The 20,228-nt window shown below is 43.8% G+C and overlaps 1 protein-coding gene across 7 annotated transcripts in view; it reads left to right on the plus strand.

Annotated features, from left to right (window-relative positions):
* MRPS27 (mitochondrial ribosomal protein S27) overlaps positions 1-20,228 on the plus strand; it is a 100,707-nt gene that overhangs the window by 63,098 nt on the left and 17,381 nt on the right. For 4 of the 7 annotated variants that reach the window (XM_051833255.2, XM_051833253.2, XM_051833256.2 and 1 more), the window contains 2 exons: positions 14,230-14,337; positions 19,984-20,098. In XM_051833255.2, coding sequence (XP_051689215.2) covers positions 14,230-14,337; positions 19,984-20,098 — 223 coding nt within the window. The remainder of the gene's footprint in view (positions 1-14,229; positions 14,338-19,983; positions 20,099-20,228) is intronic. The other 3 variants (XM_002721108.5, XM_070056565.1, XM_008274529.4) reach the window with 1 other exon arrangement.

Raw genomic sequence — 20,228 nt, forward strand, 5'->3', positions numbered from 1 at the left:
ATTCCAATCCATCCTAAATAAATAACAGCAGTGTAAAATACTACATATAGAACATCATAAAAATCCTTTCCTTACTTTCTTCCTACCACCGCCTCACATAAGAAATTGCAGTATTTGAAGCAGAATTTCTGTAAAACCCCACATGTGAATCTCCCTGAGCGCAGTGGTGCCACCGCCAGGCCAGGCGCGGGGCGAGTGCTTCAGGGCTGTGGGGGATTCAGCAGGCACCGTGGTCCGTTTCTCACTAGCAGTCCACAGGGAGAGGAGAGACAGAAGACTGAGCAGCCGCAGGAGTCGGGGAGTCTGCAGTCATTTTAGTGTAGGGAGCAACACGGGTGCATTTGTGGGCCTCCAAAGGCAGAGTTGCGTTGCAGATTCTTAGTCTGTTCAAGCTGTTCAAGATCATCTAATTTGATCCCTTCGTCTTGCAAAGCTAGAAACTAACAGAGAAGAAGGAAATAAAGACTTTCCCAAAAGCGTGTAGCTGTACTGCAAAACATAGTTGAAAAATGGAATCAAAAGGTAAGTTTATTTTGGTGCAAAACATTCTTGAAATCTTTGCATACGATGTATCTTCAAAATTGCATGAAAAATGTGTATTTTTGCAAAAACTATGCATGGATTTCAAAATGTTTTGCATGAAAAATAAACTCACCTTTTACTTCCATTTTTCCATGGAATGTTTTACATATCTCCATATTTGTAATGGAGTAGTATGTATATAATTATATGAAAGTTCTACCAAAAATCATTCCAATAAATAAATAGGGTGGGGAGTGAGGAAGGAAAGCCGAGTGTCAGGTGCCTGGGAGACCTTGTGTGTGATTCTCCTGTCTGTCAGTGGTGTATAAATGGCATATGACTGCACGTGTACTGTACTTATCCTTAAATTTGTATTTCTTTAGGAAGTCATCTTAGGGTCTGCCTTAAATCCTGGGTTTTCAGTGAATGTCAAGTCCAGTTCTACACAGGATCACACTGATGATCTCTGGATAAATGCATTAGGCTCTAAGATTCTCATCACACTTTCCCTTTATTCTGAAGATCTGATAACGGCATGAGTCAGCACAGAGGCTCTTAGAAAATACCAGCCCCTTTGTTTTGAGAATCACTTAGGCAAATGGCTGAAATCAGATCACACCGAATAATTCCCTGATCTGGATGAGTCTTCTTTCTAAAGTGCTTCCTTTCTTTCTTTTTCTTTTTCTTTTTTTTTTTACAGGCAGAGTGGACAGTGAGAGAGAGAGAGACAGGGAGAAAGGTCTTCCTTTTGCCATTGGTTCACCCTCCAATGGCCACCGTGGCTGGCGCGCTGTGGCCGGCGCACTGCGCTGATCCAAAGACAGGAGCCAGGAACTTATCCTGGTCTCCCATGGGGTGCAGGGCCCAAGGACTTGGGCCATCCTCCACTGCACTCCCTGGCCACAGCAGAGAGCTGGCCTGGAAGAGGGGCAACCGGGACAGAATCCAGCGCCCTGACTGGGACTAGAACCCGGTGTGCCGATGCCGCAAGGCAGAGGATTAGCCTACTGAGCCGAGGCACCAGCCTAAAGTGCTTCCTTTGTGCCTCGCTCATCTGTGTCTGCACTTCCACCCATGCAATGTTAAATGATTTTTGGATAGCTGGGTTTAAAACAAAAAAGAGGGCAATACTTTAGGGCTCAGTTAATACAATTTATGTAATGTAATTGTCAAAGAGCTCTTGGCCAAGTTTGCACAATCACTCCAAGCTCCCTTGTTTATAAACGAAGAAAGTCAATGGGTTGAATGGATTGTTTCAAGCTCTGCTATTCCGTCATAGGGTGTCTTGCCAGTGAGTTAGCGTGGGTTCTTTTTCTACACAACCCTCCTGTTAAATTTTATTTTGCTCATTCTTTTATTAATACCTGTAAGGATTTAAAAGTTTTGAATGGTTCTAGCTGTGCTTCTTAATTGTAAGATGTATGTTACTCCATTTGAAAGCAGCTCAATGTATGAGTATATATATATATATATATTTAAACCTGTAAGGGAATAAAATACACAATTCTACAATATGTGGACTATATCAGATATACATAATACATACCAGTGGTATCCTTTTTATGCATATAGTCATTGAAATGGTGACATTTGGGGCCAACATTGTGTTGCGGTGATTTAAGCTGTCATGTGTCATGCCAGCATGGCATGCAGGCATTGGTTCAAGTCCCGGCTGCTCCCATTTCAAACCAGCTTTCTGCTCATGCACCTGGGAAAGCAGTGGGAGATGGGGCAGATGGTTAAAGTGTTTCAGAGACCCAGATGAAACTCCTGGCTATAACTTGGCGCAGCCCTGGCCATTGCAGCCTTATGGGAAGTGAATCAGCAGATGGAAGATCTTTCTCCCTGTAACTCTGCCTTTCAAATAAATAAATAATTATATCTTTATATCTTTATTTAAAAAGAAGAAGAAGAAAATGGTGACATTTGATTGTCATTAATGGGTAGTAGTGGAAATTCTGGGGCTGAGATCACTTACTAAATCATTCAGGAGCAGAAGAGAAAGAAGACAGTGGCTTTCATTCAGTATGACTGAAACCAAATAAGTCTATCTTTAAGTTCTGAAATGACAATTCAAAGTTTTCCAGCCAAACACCACATCTTCTGGGGGACAGACTCAACTGGAAAAGCCCATCCTGGTTTATAGTTGATACCCCAATTGGTCCGTTAAGAAGCCCCCTATAGTCAATAGAAGGTTGATAGAGACTTTGCCCCTAAATTGTATAATTTTAGTATCAGGAAATATAGCAGAGCTCTGGGGTCCAACAGTCTGGGCTTGAAACCTGACCTTGACTCACATTAACTGGTTCATGTTCTGTAAAATCGGGATGATACTTTTACTTTAGAAAGGAGTATGTGGGGGAGGCCGGATAAGTCAGTAAGTGAAATAGTCTTTAGAAAGTCGTTAGCATAGTGACTGATATGGTGTAAAAAGTCCAAAAGGCGGTGGAGTGCTGATTTTATTCTTGCCTATATCATCTTTCTGTTATGAACTTGAGCACCTAAAGACAAGAGGGTCGTATGAGGAACGGCATTGATCAGTGATTAAGTGTGTTTCTTGCTGAGTGTTTGCATCATGGGCAGGGTGGTCGTGACTTAATACATAGGTGCAGAGCCCTTTGCCTCTCCTGCCCTGATTTCAGATGTGTTTATGTACTTGGAATGTTTGCTGTAAAATGCATCACACTTTAAGTGTGACCAATAACCTCTCCTGTACGGAGCTACTAAATCCTGCATTTGCCTTTAACTCAGTTAATAAAAATGACATTCATATTTCTTGGCAGCAAGCACTTCTCTGAAAAGGTGAACAGTGGTAACCAGAAAGCAAAAAACTGTTAAATATGTCAACAGCAGTTCTGATTCTTAAATGACCTAAATTCACTAAAATTTAATTTTTAACTCAACCCTTTGAGCCGTTTTATCCCCTGAATTGGTCATAATAAAATATACCTAATGACATGGCTTGCATGTAATGTCACATCCCATGTGGCATTTGCAAGGAATGAAAAGTTCATATTTACTTGAGGAAGCAGGTGCCATTACGTGCTGTATTGCCACAGGATTAAGGAAGAGAGTCGTGTTCACTAGTCTCATGAATTCATTAAACTCTTGACATTTTCCACCTCTTTTTATTAGGCTGTGACTCTCCCAGTCTCTGTGAAGCAAAGAGATCTGTGTGTATAAATCCTAGAGTGTGATACGGTATTTAGTGTGGTGCCATCCTCAGCATTGTAAGTAGGGGCGGTCACTGTGCTTCCTTTCCCCTGTTTGGGTTTTCTCCTTTTCCCTGTTTCCTTCTGTACACACATGCATGCACGCCAGGAAGCTAGGCTAGAGCATGATGTATGGTCCCCAGCTTCCCAGGTTTGCGTGAACCTGCTACAGGAAGTTGCCTTGTGAATGCCTTGGTGCTCTGCTAGCCTTCAACCTAGGTTAGAGATTCTTTGTGTTGGTTTTATGCTCTCATGGGAGCCATCTGTCTAGCTTCTTGGCTCTTCAGATATGTGTTAAAATATGTCATTTTAAAAATCAGAGCTAAGAAGGTCATATGAATGACTGAGGTTTCACCCTTTAAGTTGAGAAATTGCTGTATTACATAATTTCCTACCTTCTTGAAAGATAATTGATGAAGCTTGATTTAAACCTTCTTCCCTGTTCCAAGTAACCCTGAGTAGTGTTGTTAGATGTGAGTATCCTTTCTCCCTCAGGAAATAAAAGAGGAAATATTACCATACAAAGGCTGTGTCTCAACATTACTTGTTGTTAAAACCTAGCATACCGTCCATATAAATGATCCTACTGTATGTGCATTCTGGGGATTCATTTATTGCCACTTTACAAATGTTGTCACTAAAACATTTTAAATTGAGCAAAGAACTCAAAATGTAGTACAGTGATTTCTTTTTGCCTTTTGTTGAAAGATGTTAGAATTGAAAAGATTTCTAAAGATCTCTTCTAGCCTTTTGTTTTATAATTATTGAATTTGAAATCCAGATGTGTAGTGTCTGGCTCAGGAAATTTTCTTCTTCCTTTTTAAACAGAAGGTTGTTAGACTGCTCAGACATAGTTGAATGTTCTGTTTCCTTTATCATCATTATTTATTTTAAAAGATTATTTATTTGAAAGAGAGAGAGGTCTTCCATTCCCCCTAGTTCTCTCCTCAGATGGCCACAAAAGCCAGGAGTGGGTCAGGCTGGAGCCAAGAGCTTCTTTTCCAGGTCTCCCATGTAGGTGGCGGGGGCCCAAACAAGATTGGGCCATCTTCCACTGCTTTCCCAGGCACATTAACAGGAAGCTGGATTGCAAGTGGAGCAGCCAGACACGAACCTTTGCACATATGGGATGCCAGTTCTGCAGGCAGTGCACTGTGCCACAGCACTGGTCCCCTACTTTTAGGTTATTATATGATCTGTTGACTGGTGCATAGATCAAACTCTTTTTAAGTCTTGTGATTAAACATGGCAGGTTGAAAATGTGTCTGTGCTTATCTCTATCCCCTACTGAAACCTCCACAAATAGTGTAAAAGGCAAATGTGTACAAAAGAAAGAGAATAGGAGATGAGACCAGGGGAGAATTTTGGAAGTCAGAAGCTAGATGATAAGAAGGAGTAAAAAGGAAGGTACAGTGTAAGCTGGCAGAAGTCCAGGAGCCAGGCAGTCCATAGCATAGGAGCCCAGGAAGGCTGGTAACGAAGTAGAGCGTGGTTCTCAACGTGAAGGTGGGAGGGAGGGAGCTGACTGGGAGAACTGATAGGAAATTGTCCCTGGTTGCTGAGATGCCTAGATTGTGTCCCTGGAACCCTGGCAGAAGACAGTGTTTTTCTCCTGAAGAGAATGAGCTAAAAGGCCTCTGGCCTTGAGGATACAATGCTCATTGTGCCTCTTAGTGAGAAAGTTGGAGGAATCCTTAGTGGAAAAAATGACCACCCCCAAAGAAAAGACCTATGACTGTTGGGGATGGAGGCCAGTCCCTCAACATAGTAGCCCTGCCAGGGTGCCCAGGAAAAAGCATGGGATGACAAGATAAGATCCTGTTGTCTTCACTTCCGTATTCCTTTCCTATGTGAACATCCTGCCATGGTGAGAGTAATTCTGGTGTTCAGAGTGACTTTATAGTAGACTATCTAAATGCAGGCTAACTACTGTGCTTGAAACTGACCAGTCTGTTTCAGTCACCATAGGAAAAACCACTTTTAATTTCCTATTCTGTAAAAAGGAGAAAGTATGTATAAAATACTTAGGATCAGGGCAGGCTTTTGGTTAGGACTGTGGCTAAGATGCCACTTGGGAGGCATGCATCCCTTGTCAGAATGTCTGGCTCAACTCTGGGGCCTCTGTGCCCCATCCAGCTTCCTGCTGATGCACACCCTGGGGGCACTAGGTGATGGTTTGAGTCCCTGCTACCTAGGTTGGAAATCTCTGTTGAGTTCCAGGCTCCTGACTTCAGCCTGGCCGCTGCCCTAGCTGATGTAGGTATTTGGGGGAATGAACCAGAAGATGGAAGATCTGTCTTTGTGTATTTCAGATACAATGAAAGTAAATAAATATTAAGAATAATAAGATACTTAGGATAATGCTTGGCATGGAGTAAGTGCTCAAAACATTTGAGTTAAATATTCTATCTTAATTTCCATTATTCTTAGTTAGATTTAAAGATTTTGCACAAACTAATCAGAGGAAAAGACGCCTTCATTCGATATGAATTTTTTAAGGAATTTAAATGCTCAGAAAAAACAAGTTGTTTAGTATGCTGCATCCTTTTATAAATATTCATTCATGGGGCCGTCACTGTGGTGTAGCGGGTAGAGCCGCAGCCTGCAGTGCCAGCATCCCATATGGGCGCCAGTTCGAGACCTGGCTGCTCCACTTCCAATCCACCTCTCTGCTGTGGCCTGGGAAAGCAGTGGAAGATGGCCCAAGTCCTTGGGCCCCTGCACCCACGTGGGAGACCCAGAAAAATCTGCTGGCTCCTGGCTCCTGGCTCCTGGCTTCAAATCGGCACAGCTCCAGCTGTTGCAGCCAACTGGGGAGTGAACCAGCAGATGGAAGACCTCTCTCTTTCTCTCTCTCTCTGCCTTTCCTACTCTCTCTGTGTAATTCTTTCAAGTAAATAAATAAATCTTTAAATAAATAAATAAATATTCATTCATTCATTCCAAGAAATATATTTAGTACAAGCATTACTGATAAATTAGACTTTCCCTTGGCTGCATGGGTTGTGGAAAGTTCTAGAGATTACTAAGCCTGTCTTTCATTAATGAAATCTGTCTTAACACAGGATCCTTGAAACACAGTTATTCATGGTTATTGGTATCTATAATTTCTTTTGTAACATCATATACAAAGAGTACAAAGAATTCATGGAAAAATAGAATTGAAAGATAACTTTATTTTGATGCAAAAATTTATGAATTCTGTGCATAGTTTTTTTTTTTTTTTTTTTAAGATTTATTTAAGAGACAGGTCTTCCATCTGCTGGTTCATTCCCCAGCTGGCAGCAACGGCTGGAGCTACGCCAATCCAAAGCCAGGAGGCAGGAGCTTCTTCCAGGTCTCCCACGTGGGTACAGGGGCCCAAGGACTTGGACCATCTTCTACTGCTTCTGTGTGTCCTTTTAGTGCTGAATCCTAGTGAGAATGATAATCCTAGTGCTGAATCAAGTGAGAATGATAATAATAGCGCTTGTATGTGTTCATATTCCTACTCTGTTTGGTCCCAAAAGGGATTAAAAGCCATCAAAATAGTTGTCAAACTCATATTTGATATTCTTCGTAACCCAGTGATTAAGGCGTTCTTACCTGTGTTTCATAAATGGCAAAACACTTGAGTCTCAGGTAAGTGACTTGGCCACGTCAGTCAGTACATCGGGGCCGTCCCTAGTGTCCATGCCGATTGACTCCCGCATAGAGGTGCCTCCGGCCCTTCCTGGCACCTGAGACACGGAAGTTTTGTTGCCTCTGTCCCTACTGGAAAAGCATGCAGAGTCACAGTTTTTAGTTCCGCCCCCTCACTAGCCCTGGATGCAGGCACAGGGTACATGGAGCTTGCAGTAGCTGCCGAGGAGGCACCAGCCCTGCTCTGGAAAGAGGGAGGAGAAGCGGGAGGGAACAGCTTTGTCCCTATGACAGCATTTGGTTTCTTAGAAGTATCCAAAGAAAACAGAAAAGCCAGTATTAGGAAGAGAAGAGAGAAGTTGGATTCATTTTTTTTTTTAATGAGAACTGATTTTAAAAATTCGGTACGATTGATGTGAAATAATCAGTGGTATATAAATGAGGAATTGCCTGTGCTGCTTCTGAGCTTGTTGCTGATGCGGCCAGCCCCGCCTCACTGAAGGCAAGGACATGCCCTTCCTCCTCCGTGCTGCTCTTGGTGCATCGTGGGTGGGTGAGTGACCACGTGCAGAAAAGAGCAGCCCAGCAGGTACTCCGTGTTTCCACGCGGCACAGAAGTGGAGCTGTTTCCTTTCTACCTTCATATTTTAGCTTTCTCCTTCATGTTGTTCTGTGTTTAGAATTTTAAAAGAGACAAGCCGAAGAAACTCCCTTAAGTTTTTGCTTAAAATTAATGCAAGAAAAAACCATATGTGCCCACTGACAGCTGCATCCATTGTAGCAGCCTTGCACACGTGAAGGCTGTGGTGCTTCCACGCTGGAAATACTCTGGGTGTTCGTTCATGAAGGACAAGCCCCCCCACTTCCAGCTCAGTATAATTGCGCAGTATAGTGCTCCTCTCCTAGGACGTGCGGCCCTGATCTGACACATGCGCAGTGGGCCCAGCCTGCCTTCCGATGCGGGAGGAGCTGTGGCCTTGGCCCCGCCCCTGGCTGTGGCTCTCCCAGGGCAAACAAAGAGTCTTCTCCAATGATAATTTGGCCTCCCTGGTGTTCAAACTTTTTCAGTTAAGCTTGTCTGGAATCCACTTAACTGTTATTCATCAAACTGTTATTCAAAGCTTTTTAAAAATTTTTTTAAGAGGTTGAGGAGGGGAGAGGGTTGGAGCCAGAGAGGAAGAAGTGTCTCTTTGGCAGGGAGTTCTCTCTCCTTTGCCTGTGACTCACACTTAGAAAAGCAGAGCTCCCTGCAGTCACATTGAAACAGCTCTCCTGGCACTTTTAGATATTGTTTTAATTTTCTCAGGCAATAAAAGATGTTTTTGAATCGTTCATTCCCTCCTTCTGGGCCAGCCTCAGGCTTTGGTTTTGCTGAAGTTGTGGCAGTCCTACAGAACAGGTGCCAGCAAGCACTGATGAGCTCCAACCTTTGTATGTGGCCTAGCAATTAAGGAACAGCTCTGTGTATTCAAAATGTGTACCCATTCTTTCTTATGATTGTTTTCATATTAAAAGGAATTGTCTCTGGCCCGTAGCATTTGTTAATTCTTAAGAATTTTCTTAGCATAGAGTGTTTGTACAATTTCAAAATGCATTTAAAAAAAAGGTTTGGTTTGGGGCTGGGGGCAGCTTGAGCAACACAGAAGAGCTGGCTAGTTAATATCGTCATTCTGACTCACCATTTGGCAGCACAAGAAAGAGGGAAAGGTCACCTTAAGTTTCCTGTCTTTGCATATAAATAACAAGGGTGTTTTTTGGTAAGTGATAAATTAAAGCTTCCTGGCAACCAATTGGACTGACAAATATAAATCTGCTTTCAAATTTCTTTCCTCTGTAAACTGCAAATAGTGATACTGTCCTCTTAGGTTTCCAGAAACTGTCAAGTGATTTCTTAAACTCCCCGTACTCATCCCCTCGCACTCCCCCTTTTTAAAGGGTTTCTGCTTTAGGAATTCCAAGATAACCGGGTTTGATAGCAAGAACAAGTTATGGTGGCGACCTCCCTGGATGACTATGGTTACTTACCACTAATGAGTAAAGGAAGAAGGAGGGCAAAGGCTGAGAGTAAAAGAAAATAATTTGTATTGTGTAGGAAGTTACTTTGGGTGGCTGACTCTGAAATAAATTGAATAGCAACGAGGGCCGGCGCCGTGGCTCAATAGGCTAATCCTCCACCTTGCGGCGCCGGCACACCGGGTTCTAGTCCCGGTTGGGGCGCCGGATTCTGTCCCGGTTGCCCCTCTTCCAGGCCAGCTCTCTGCTATGGCCAGGGAGTGCAGTGGAGGATGGCCCAGGTGCTTGGGCCCTGCACCCCATGGGAGACCAGGAAAAGCACCTGGCTCCTGGCTCCTGCCAGGATCAGCGCGGTGCGCCGGCTGCAGCGGCGGCCATTGGAGGGTGAACCAACGGCAAAGGAAGACCTTTCTCTCTCTGTCTCTCTCTCTCACTGTCCACTCTGCCTGTCAAAAAAAAAAAAAAAAAAAAAAAAAAATTGAATAGCAACGAAGTGCGTGTAGTAAATGCCTTACTAATGGAGGGATTCGATTAACAGAAAATTTATTTCCTGCAAAACTTGGTCTTGATTAAAATATGCATGAGGGACCTTCAACTTCACTGCCACTGTCTTTCCATGCTGAAGGTTTAGAGACCAGCTTACAGGGCTGTCGTCGCTGTGGGAATCTCTGACCCTAGAGTGGGTAACATATACATGCTGGGCCGGTGGAACAGAACTGAACAGAGCCAGCTGTGGGCTACACTGGTAGCTTGTTTGCCTTTGAGTCATTCACATTTATTTGTATCATTGCCATTTTTCTGGCTAAATAGCAACTTGTAAATGACTGCTGTTTTCATGAGTGGATATAGGCTTATTATTATTTAGAGTCCTCAGACTTCAGTGCTGGAAGCAATTTCAGGGTCTGGTCAGGCGCAGAGTCCAGGTGTGTTTTGTTTGGCCCGTATAGTGTGTTTTCATGCACAGTACAAGTAAGCCACTTTGGTCGGGATACAGCACCTTAACACTTAGTGTTGCATGGTTCCCGCGGTCAGGTTCACAGACCACCCCCTGTAGACATCTGAGTTTGTGACCCTAATAATCCTACCTCCTGGTTTTACAGTTGCAGGGACCAAAACCCTAAGAGATCAAATGACTTTCAGCAGTCAAACAGTGTCAGGGCAATTCCAGAGCCGGGTCACAGCCTATTTTTCTCTGGATTCTGCTCCTAAATTTAGAAGAGGTGTTGTTTACTTTTCACTGTTAGACTCCATTGTGAAAAAGCTGAGATGCTTTTTAAAAGTGCCCTACAAATGAAAGAACTGAGAGGCAGTGGTGGGATTGTGAGAAGCAGTTTCAGTCCTGCTGCTGCCTGCGGTTTGCTGGGGTAAATCACTTCATCTCTAGACATCAAGATCATCATCTGTAATGTGAAGGACTTAGACTAATAGTTTCACGTCATCTGGTGCGTAGTGAGTCGTAACTCTCAATAAATGTTCAATGAACAATGAGTGGTAAAGGTCCCTACCAGCACTAAATGAAAGATGCTCTCATTCTACATCAGCTTTCCTTCTCTCCACTATCCTCTACTGGGTCTGGGGGACTTTCAGAGTGTCTTCCAGTGTTGGAAGACATCTAAGACTTGTGATGCAGACTTCGGGGGATTCTTTGAACATTCATTGGTTTTCTGCTGTCTGTCCATCCTCATCTTGGTGGGTTTTGCTCATCTAACAGCTCATCTGTTCCCTGAACTTCACTGCGTGACAGAATCCACGGATCATCCTTTTGTGTATTGTGGGAGGCAGCAGGAGGAAGAAGCAAATGGCAGGTGGCTTTTCTCAATAACCCTGGGTTAGCCACTTCTACTGTCTTTGATCTCTTCTCTTTTTTTTTTTTTTAATTTACTTATTTATTTGAAAGACAGAGTTAGAGAGAGGGAGAGAGGGAGGTCCAGAGAGATCTTCCATCTACTGGTTCACTCCTCAAGTTCCGCAACAGCTGGAGCTGAGCCAATCCAAAGCCAGGAACTTCTTCCAGGTCGCCCACACGGGTACAAGGGCCCAAGGACTTGAGCCGTCTTCCGCTGCTTTCACAGGCACATTAGCAGGGAGCTGGATCAGAAGTGGAGCAACTGGGACTCCAGTCGGCAAATGGAATGCCAGCACTGCAGGCAGTGGCATAACCCACTATACCAGAGCTCCGGCCCCTTGCTTATACAAAAGAGGCAGCATTTCCTCCTGGCCACACCATTTGTAAGCAGGATGGTACTACAAAACCTGAAGTGAATTACTTGTTCTAATATAGGTAATACTCTTGAATTTCAACATTCATTATTGATATTTATACAGTCTTCGTGGGCCTAGTCACTGTTGCCAAGTCATTGAGCATCTTAACAGATGTAGGACACAAAATTACAAATAACTTTCCCCTGCCTTTTAAGAGCTTAATGGCTTAGTAGGCGAGTCAGGAGAGTTACAGAAATAGAAACGCTGTCAACGCAGGGTGAGATAACTGGAGGTAAGTCCAATCTTAGTTTTTCTCGGAACAAGGAATCCTTAAGGATTCAATTTTGTCATGTATTAGAGAATTGGAGTGTTTAAAACAGAGATGCTTTTCTGTTTTCATGAAAAGAAATGTAATTCTTAAGAAATCCAGATTAGTGCCGAGCTTCTCTTCCCTCGGAGTCGCCCCTAAAGGAATCCGTAATCTCACTCATAGGCGCATCAGTCTACTCAGCACCGGTTTAAATCCTCTCTGCCCCTGCCCCGCGCCTCTCACCTGCTGGGCCAGCCTCTTTGCTGTGAGATCTAATCCTGACAGCTTCACTAAGCCCAGCAGACTCCAGAACCTCTGGGGTTTATTTTTATTCTATTCCTGTTTTCCACCTTTCCTTTCTCACCTTCCCTTCCTCATAATTATTCAGATGTACCAGTGATTAATTAATATGTGTGATTTTCCCGCCTTAGTCATTGCATTACTCATGATTTTGTACAAGTTTTGTCTGGAGTTCCTAGCCAAAGTTTCAGAAGACATCAGGAAATGTTTGCATTGTTTTTAAACTGGCTCATTTATTGCTCATAGATCAAAACCAAAAATATTTCCCTTACCTCTACCCTAACCAAGCCAATTCCCACAGCTTTACATGCTTTTATAAAAAGGACCTGTTCCAAGATCCAGTTTCTCTAAGCTTCCCACTCTTCCTAGCTGAAGCCTTCCTCTGTTAGCCTCCTCATGGCCCTCATGAGCCCCTCAGCAGGGAGGCCAGCCTGGGAGCCCATGTGTGCAGCTTCGCTGTGGCGTAAGTCCCACATTGACTTCAGGATGCATTGTCACTGTGCTCAGCTGGTGACCACAGAGACAGCCATTTTCTACTTTTAGGACAGTTGCAAGGAAGCCACGTCAGCAATCACTGTAATTCTTCTTCGATTCTCCCCACAAGTAACCCTCCCTAGTTAGCCACATGCATTGCCTTCTGGAGGCTGACAGTAGCCTCTCAGGCTTCAGACAAAGAGCCACGGGCTTGGTTCTGCCTGGCTCCTTTCTGTCCCACGGAGCAGAGAGCGCACGGCAGAGCACCAAGTCAGAGTTGGGCTCTTTGTTTTTGGTTTTTCTCTGTATCAGAAAAGGGAGAAATGTAATCTTTTTGAGGAAGGGGGAAAAAAGCGAAATCACCTTCAAGAAGCAGTAACATAGATCAGCCCTTGTATAGACTGTTGAGGAACACATTTCTTTTTGTTTTTATAAACTCCATTCTTTTTCTTTTTCTTTCTTTCTTTTTCTTTCTCAGATAAAACAGGAAAAGGAGCAGGAAGTGGAGGTGGAGAATGGATGGGAGGGTGGGCATGGTGGGAAGAATTACTATGTACATAATGTTGTATTTATGAAATATATAAAAATTCAAAAAGAAGAAATGTAATATTTTTAGTTCAGGGGTGCAGGAAATTGGTAGACAATAAGGATAGAAACACAGATCACTGTGCTCAGCCCAGGACAGCTACTCAGCGAATTCTCGTTTCATGAATGAGAAACATGTCTCCAAGATTGAGAGATATAGACCTGGCAAAAAAAAAAAAAAAAAAAAAGGAAGCGAGAATACTTTGGTGACATACTCTTTTTTTTTTTTTTTAAGATTTATTTATTTATTTTAAAGGCAGAGTTAGAGGCAGGGGCAGAGGAGAAAGAGAAGTCTTCCATCTGCTGGTTCACTCCCCAGTTGGCCACAGTGGCCAGAGCTGCACCAATCTGAAGCCAGGAGCCAGGAGCTTCTTGTGGGTGCAGGGGCCCAAGCACTTGGGCTATGCTTTCCCAGGCCATTAGCAGAGAGCTGGATCAGAAGTGGAACAGCCCGAACGCGAACCAGTGCCCATATGGAATGCCAGCACTGCAGGTGGTGGCTTTACCCGCTACGCCACAGTACCAGCCCTGGTGGTGTATTCTGTTCCGTGAGAGGACATGGGAAATTGGAATATTCCTCCTGGAGCGGTTTCTAGTACGTCATACTGCTATCAGTGTATCTCTAGCGGACAGGCTGATGGTCCTGTTTTTATTCCCTGGGTCTGGGAAATTCAGACTTTGATATCTAGCAAGTCTCTCCATTATCCACATTCATTTTTGGAAAATGTGTTATTATGCTGTATTTACTTAGCACTTCACACTGGCAAAATTCTATGCCCGTGTTATACGCTACAAAAAATCCACTTACTTGTTACTCTTTTTAGAATGGCAGACAGGGATACCAGAAGGTCTAAGAACTGTGTGTAGGACTGAAAGAAAGCTACTTGCAAATTGTGTTTTAAATTTTTCATAATCTTTTTGGAAACTGGCAAAAGATAAATAAGTCAACCAGTAGATAAGAAGTTAAGTTTTCTTTGCCTTTCCTCCTAGAAAACGAGTAACTCTGGATCTAGAAAGGGACCCAAGGAGGTTATCTACATACAGTTTGCTTGATCCTGGCGAGTTTAACTACAGAGGAGGCACTGGGGAGTTTTTCAGGTGAGGGCACTGTGCTTAGATCTTATCCCAGTGGTGGTTATACAGCTGCTCACATCTGTCAACTTACAGACACAAACTGACAAGATGAGAGCAGCATTGTGGAGCAGCAGGTTTTGCTGCTGCCTGTGATGCAGGCATCCCGTAGAAGAGCGCCGGTTCAAGTCCCGGCTGTTCCTCTTCGAGTCCAGCTCCCTACTAATGCACTTGAGAAAGCAATTGAAGATGGTCCAAGTACTTGGACCCCTGTCACCCATGTGAGAGACTCGGATAGAGTTCCTGGCTTCGGCCCAAGCCAGCCCCAGCTGTTGCAGCCATTTGGGATTGAACCAGCAAATGTAAGATTTGACATCTCTCTCTCTCTCTCTCTCTCTCTCTCTCACTCTCTCTCTCACTCAACTCACTGTCACTCTTAGTTCTGAAACGAACAGTTCTTTTTGTTTTTAACTTGTGTTTATTTGAAAGAGAGGGATCTTCCATCAGCTGACTCACTTCCCCAAATGCCCACAACAGCTGGGCCTGGGTCCGGCCAAAGCCAGAGCTGGGAACTCAGTCAGGACCTCCCAGATGAGTGGCAGAGACCCTAGCACCTGAGCTGCTGCCCAGGATGCACCGTAGCAGGAGGCTGAACTGGAAGCAGAACCCAAGCACTCTGATGTGGGATATGGGTGTTCCAAGCATGTCAGCCCCCGTGCCAAATGGAAACCCTCTAAATCTAACTTCTTAGAGCAGAATTTCCAGCGGCCTGAAGAAGAAAGCAATTAACATTTCAGAATGAGAAAATAGGCGGCAGTGATTTAATCATATTCTGGTTTAAAGAGACAGTTTCCTGCTCTGGTTGTAGTTCAAGGATGCCCTCAACCTTTTTTGATAATTGATAATTTCTTCATTAATAAGATTCCCAGTCCACACTGCAGGCTTTGGAGCTGGCGTATTTTCTTCTTGGCATTCGTCCCTCCCTCCCTTTACACTGGCCCCCTCTGCTATCTCTACCCAGCTGAGGTTCCCATCTGTAAGGCCTGTTGCCACAGGATACAGAACTCTCTAGGGAGGAGCGGGAGCTGTGTGTGCCTGCTGGGTTGGTGGCGCTCATAATCAAATAAACATTGTGGAAAGCTTGCTCATTCGCGTGGAAGAGCAGTGGTGCAGCTGAATGGTGGAGCCGCTGGGGCTCCAGGCTGCAGCGTCTGTACCTGCATTAGGCCTGCTCAGCCTGGAGCATTTCCATTTGTGCTGATAAAAGAGCTGGTGAGCATTGCCACTCATGCCGTTCAGCAATGGCAGAACCTTTATTTGAACCCCATGGAAGAAAAGATAAAATGGGCCACAACTAGGAAATCCCGTGTGACTTCCTCACACAGTAGAGCACCTCTGTGTAGTCATAGTGACGCTAGTGTTGTCCTTTTCACCCTCACGATGTTTCATCTGACCTCTTTTCCCCTCTAAGAAAGCTCTGACACACCCCAGACTTTTGCAGCCCGGGGTTCTGCCCCTCTTCCTTCTGGTGACCCCCTCCTTGAAGGGGCAGCAGTACAGACAGCGCCCCTAAGAGTTCGAAGTGTGGCCTGATTTTTGAGGACAGAGAAGCTTCTTGGTTCCTGCCTTTGACTTGGCCTTGATTGGGCTTCCTGAGCAAGCAGTGTCTTCACCTCACCCAGCCACAGGGCAGAGATCTCTTCAACAACAGGACGCCACCTCTCTGTTTCCTGTTGCTCAGGCAGGCTTACTCCAACCCAGAAGCTCGGAGTAGCTTTTGCCTTCGTGAGCACAACATCACTGGGGTTCTTAGGGTCGTGTTTGTTTATATTTTCCACACTCGCGCGGTTTGCCTGTCTTGGCAGCCCGCTGGCCTAGGCAATAATAAAGCTTCTGTTGAGGTGAGCAAACAGCTGATGGCGTGGGGCACAGAGGGGACTCCTACAGTGGCCATCTGTAATCTGCCAGGCTGGTGGTCAGAGCAGGCAAGAACAAAAGCCAGTCTGTTTGCAGGCAGATTGGAAAATCAATGTGTTAGTTGTGTTCCTCTCGCTTTGCCTTTCTCCTGGCTGAAAGGGAGGACGCTGGGCCAGCAGTCTGCAGAATCATCACTGGCAAGTACCATTCTAGAGACTCACCTGACAGCCGTGTTACAGCTGGTGGTTCTAAGAGGGTCTGAGATAGCCCAGTCCTACCCATCTTGTTGCTTAACAAGTCATGGGTGGGGGGATCCTTATACCTCCCATCCAGACGTGGACCTGCTGGCCCAGGATTTTGGCATGCTTCTATTCCATTTACCTACTCACATAAGTTGTGTGCTAATTTCTCTTTTTATCACTGATGGGGGCTTAGAAAGGAGGTCGTTTGTTGTCTGGCTGGGAAATGCAGGAATTGCTCTTTGGAGCGTATTTCATAATGTACGTGTGAACATTTTGCTCTTATTCCTAAATCGATTCAGTGTTGTCAGTTAGATGAAAATGTCCTAAACAGCATGTGTATCTGGTTTCTTAGGCCTCAGAGAGCAGAGATCTTACCGATGGTGTATCGGATCCGTTCTGGCCAGGGAGTGGGCTTATTAAAGGCTTCTGTGAGTCTCTTGACAAATCTCTCCCAGAGCAGGCAGCAGCAGATGTGCAGCTCTGGGAGGGTGTGAGAAGGAAGGGCTCTCCTGTTTTGCCATGTGTTGAAATTGGCCTGAGACAGTTAGCAAATGGCTTTCAACATTTTAATTTGAGCTTTGAAGGTCTACAGCTAGGTTCTCACTATCAATGATAGTCTTCTGGTCATGAATAAGAGAAAAGGTGTTTGACTAGAGATGGGTATGTGTATCATGTAAAGTCCATCAACACAAATAAAAAAGCTGTGGCTTCAGTGGTCACTGGGGAGATTCTAAACTCAGCAAATTAGATTTTAAGAGGTTTAGATTTGATCTTAGGTAAAAGAGGGACTTGACATTTTTTATTTTGTTTTACTAGTGGTTTAAAGGAAAAGTAGACTAAACCTAACCACCACTATTACCAAAAAAAAAAAAAAAAAAACTTTAACACATAGAAGGCCCATTCGCCTTTAGCACTGACCCTGCCTCATCTTGTATTATTGTTCAATGTTTGCATTCTTTATGTCATGAGATTGTAGAAACCACAACCAGAGCATCTGCAGTTCCTCACATGTCCCATAGACACGAACAAAGTGACCAGAACATAGCAGCATTTAATCATGTGTCGGTTGGAGCTCCTTTATTTTCTGAAAGCTGACTGTGGGCCAGTAATTGTGCCAGGCACTAAGGAGTCAGCTGCTTCCCTTGCTTCAAACCCGAGTAGCTGATGGCAGAGGAGGCACATCCCCTTCATGAAAGCAAGCCCCCTGGGTGTGTCCTTGGTATTTTCCTTTAAAGAACAGAGGTAACTTTTTATTCTCCATTATACTGTAAATCTTAGATTTTTCAGGGTAACAAAGAGAGGAGGTGAAGTAGCTCAACCCTTTGATACGAAAACATGAAACACTGCAAGGAATAAGGGCTGAGTATCCCTAATCCAAAAATCCAAAATGCTCTGCACACCATGATAGCACAAGTGGAAAATTCCACACTGCTGCATGTGATGGGCACACTAAAAAGACTATAAAATTGCCGTCATGCTGTATATGTAGGGTGCATGTAATGAATTTCATGTTCAGACTTGGGTCTCATTCCAAAGATAACTCATGATATATGTGCAATTATTCTAGAATCCAACAAAAATTGAAATATGAAGTACTTCTTGTCCCAAACATTTCAGACAAAAGGTACCTAACCTTTATTGTGTCATTTCTGTGCACAAGGGGCATAAGTACTGTGCCATTCTCTGGTCAGATCATCCTGAACTTAATTGGGCAGGTTTCAATTTTTCTGATTTTTTAAGAGGCTAATTCTATAAGGAAAAATAAAATGAAAGAGACATTTTCCAGTCAAACCTAAGCTATTCAGAAGAATGGAGAGGGCTAGATGACCCTAAATCCATAAAACATCCTCAGATATTTTTTTTGCCTGATCTCTCACCAGAGCATTAATAGATAGCCTAAATTAAATACTATTTCTCACTTCCTCTCCTTTTTTCAGCTTTCTCTTTGGCAGAGAACCTATTCAGAAGGAAATTAACCCAGGAGCAGATGGCAGGAGACAGCAGGTGGCAGATTGAATAAGCAGCCTCTGAACAACAGTCCTGTTAGCCTGTGTCCTTAACTCCAGTACGGCAGAGTCCCTCAGCATTGAGTTCTCATCTCAGCTCTTTTTTAGAGAAGAGTTTGATTTTGTGGGTCCCTCCCAGAGATTGTCCTGCTTCCTTGGATGGTTAAAGAAAGAGCATTTTGCCTGACATCCTGATCAAGACAGTCAAAAAGTGGTGTCATAAAAAACCTCTTCACCACCCTGTCTCCACTCTAATGTAGTCTTTTTTTTAGTTTGTTTATATATATATATCTTATATCTTACAGTATAATGGAGAATAAAAAGTTACTTCTGTTTTTTAAAGGAAAATACCAAGGACACACCCAGGGGGCTTGCTTTCATGAAGGTGATATATATATATATATATATATATATATATATATATATATATATATCTTGTATGTGTGTGTATATATATATCTATAGATATATAAACAAACATATATATTTGAAAGGCAGAGTGACAGGGCTAGGGGAAAGGTACCATCATCTACTGGCTCATTCCTCAAATGTGCACAGCTGTGGGATTTGGGCCAGGCCAAAGGCAAGAGCTCCACCTGGGTCTCCCATGTGAATGGCAGAGACCCAAGTACCTGAGCTATTATCTGCCACCACTCAGGGTGTGCATTAGCAAGACTGGGTTGGAAGTGCTGGCGGGACTCAACGTCGAGCACTCGGATTCGGGATGCAGGTGTTCTAAGCATCACCTGTGCCTCAGTGTCCCTCCTAATTTAACCTTTTGTCACGGGCCCCAAGGAATGAGTGTTCCCACCATGTGTGAACTCAAGGCAGGAGCAGCATGTGGAATTCCTGCCAAAAGACAACGTTTTGTGGGAACCATGTTACTGCGTGTACCTCGTCTTGAGCAGCTTAGGGATTTTCTGACTATGTGCAGAGCTGCGGGCAGACAGAGGAGGGGGCTGAACAGCAAGAATGGAGCCCTGCGGGAAGCAGGGGTGTTGTGGACCTGGGGTGGAATTACTAGATTTTGTTCCTCCCTTACTGTTTTTCTTTTTTGTTTTCTTCATTTCAATGAAGAGTGTTCCAGTTTCTCGTAGGTGGCACAAGACATACTGACATTACTTAAGCTAATTTCTCTCTAGATTGCTCTGCTATTTTGTTTCTCAATCATCTGTTTTGTTTTGAATTTCCAAAGTACCAGCTTTAGCTTTACGTCTCTGTGGTAGTGAATTAGACATTTGTATAACATTGCGGCTTTTTTCCCCAAATCAGTTTTCTTAAGTTTCTCATTAAAGCAAGATGTTGAAATAGGGGGTGTCAAATGAGGAATGACATTTTAAAATATATATATATATATATATATATATATATATATAATCTTGCTTTTCTGCCTTCTCATTCTCATTTCAGACTTTATGACTTTTGGTCACAATGACTGATGGAAGATGTGTTTTAACAATACTGCTACAGAATTAGCACCATTTTCTCTCTTCTTGTGCTTTATTTAGATTTCGACACAGCCCCAACTGCTGGTACCTGCGAGACTGGACAATCCACACCTGGATCAGGCAGTGTCTAAAGTATGGTGCAGAAGACAAAGCCTTGCACACCGTTCTAAACAAGGTGAATGGTTTCTTGTCACCTAGAGCTGGTTTTCTGGGTGTAGGTGATGGGGTGTTTGTACCTATTACAGTATAGCAAAGAGTGATGCCAGAAACAGCTCTAAAATGGGGCTGGGAATTATGTAATGAAC

The sequence above is a fragment of the Oryctolagus cuniculus genome, chromosome 14 (genome assembly GCF_964237555.1).
Source record: "Oryctolagus cuniculus chromosome 14, mOryCun1.1, whole genome shotgun sequence".
Classification (NCBI taxonomy): Eukaryota; Metazoa; Chordata; class Mammalia; order Lagomorpha; family Leporidae; genus Oryctolagus; species Oryctolagus cuniculus.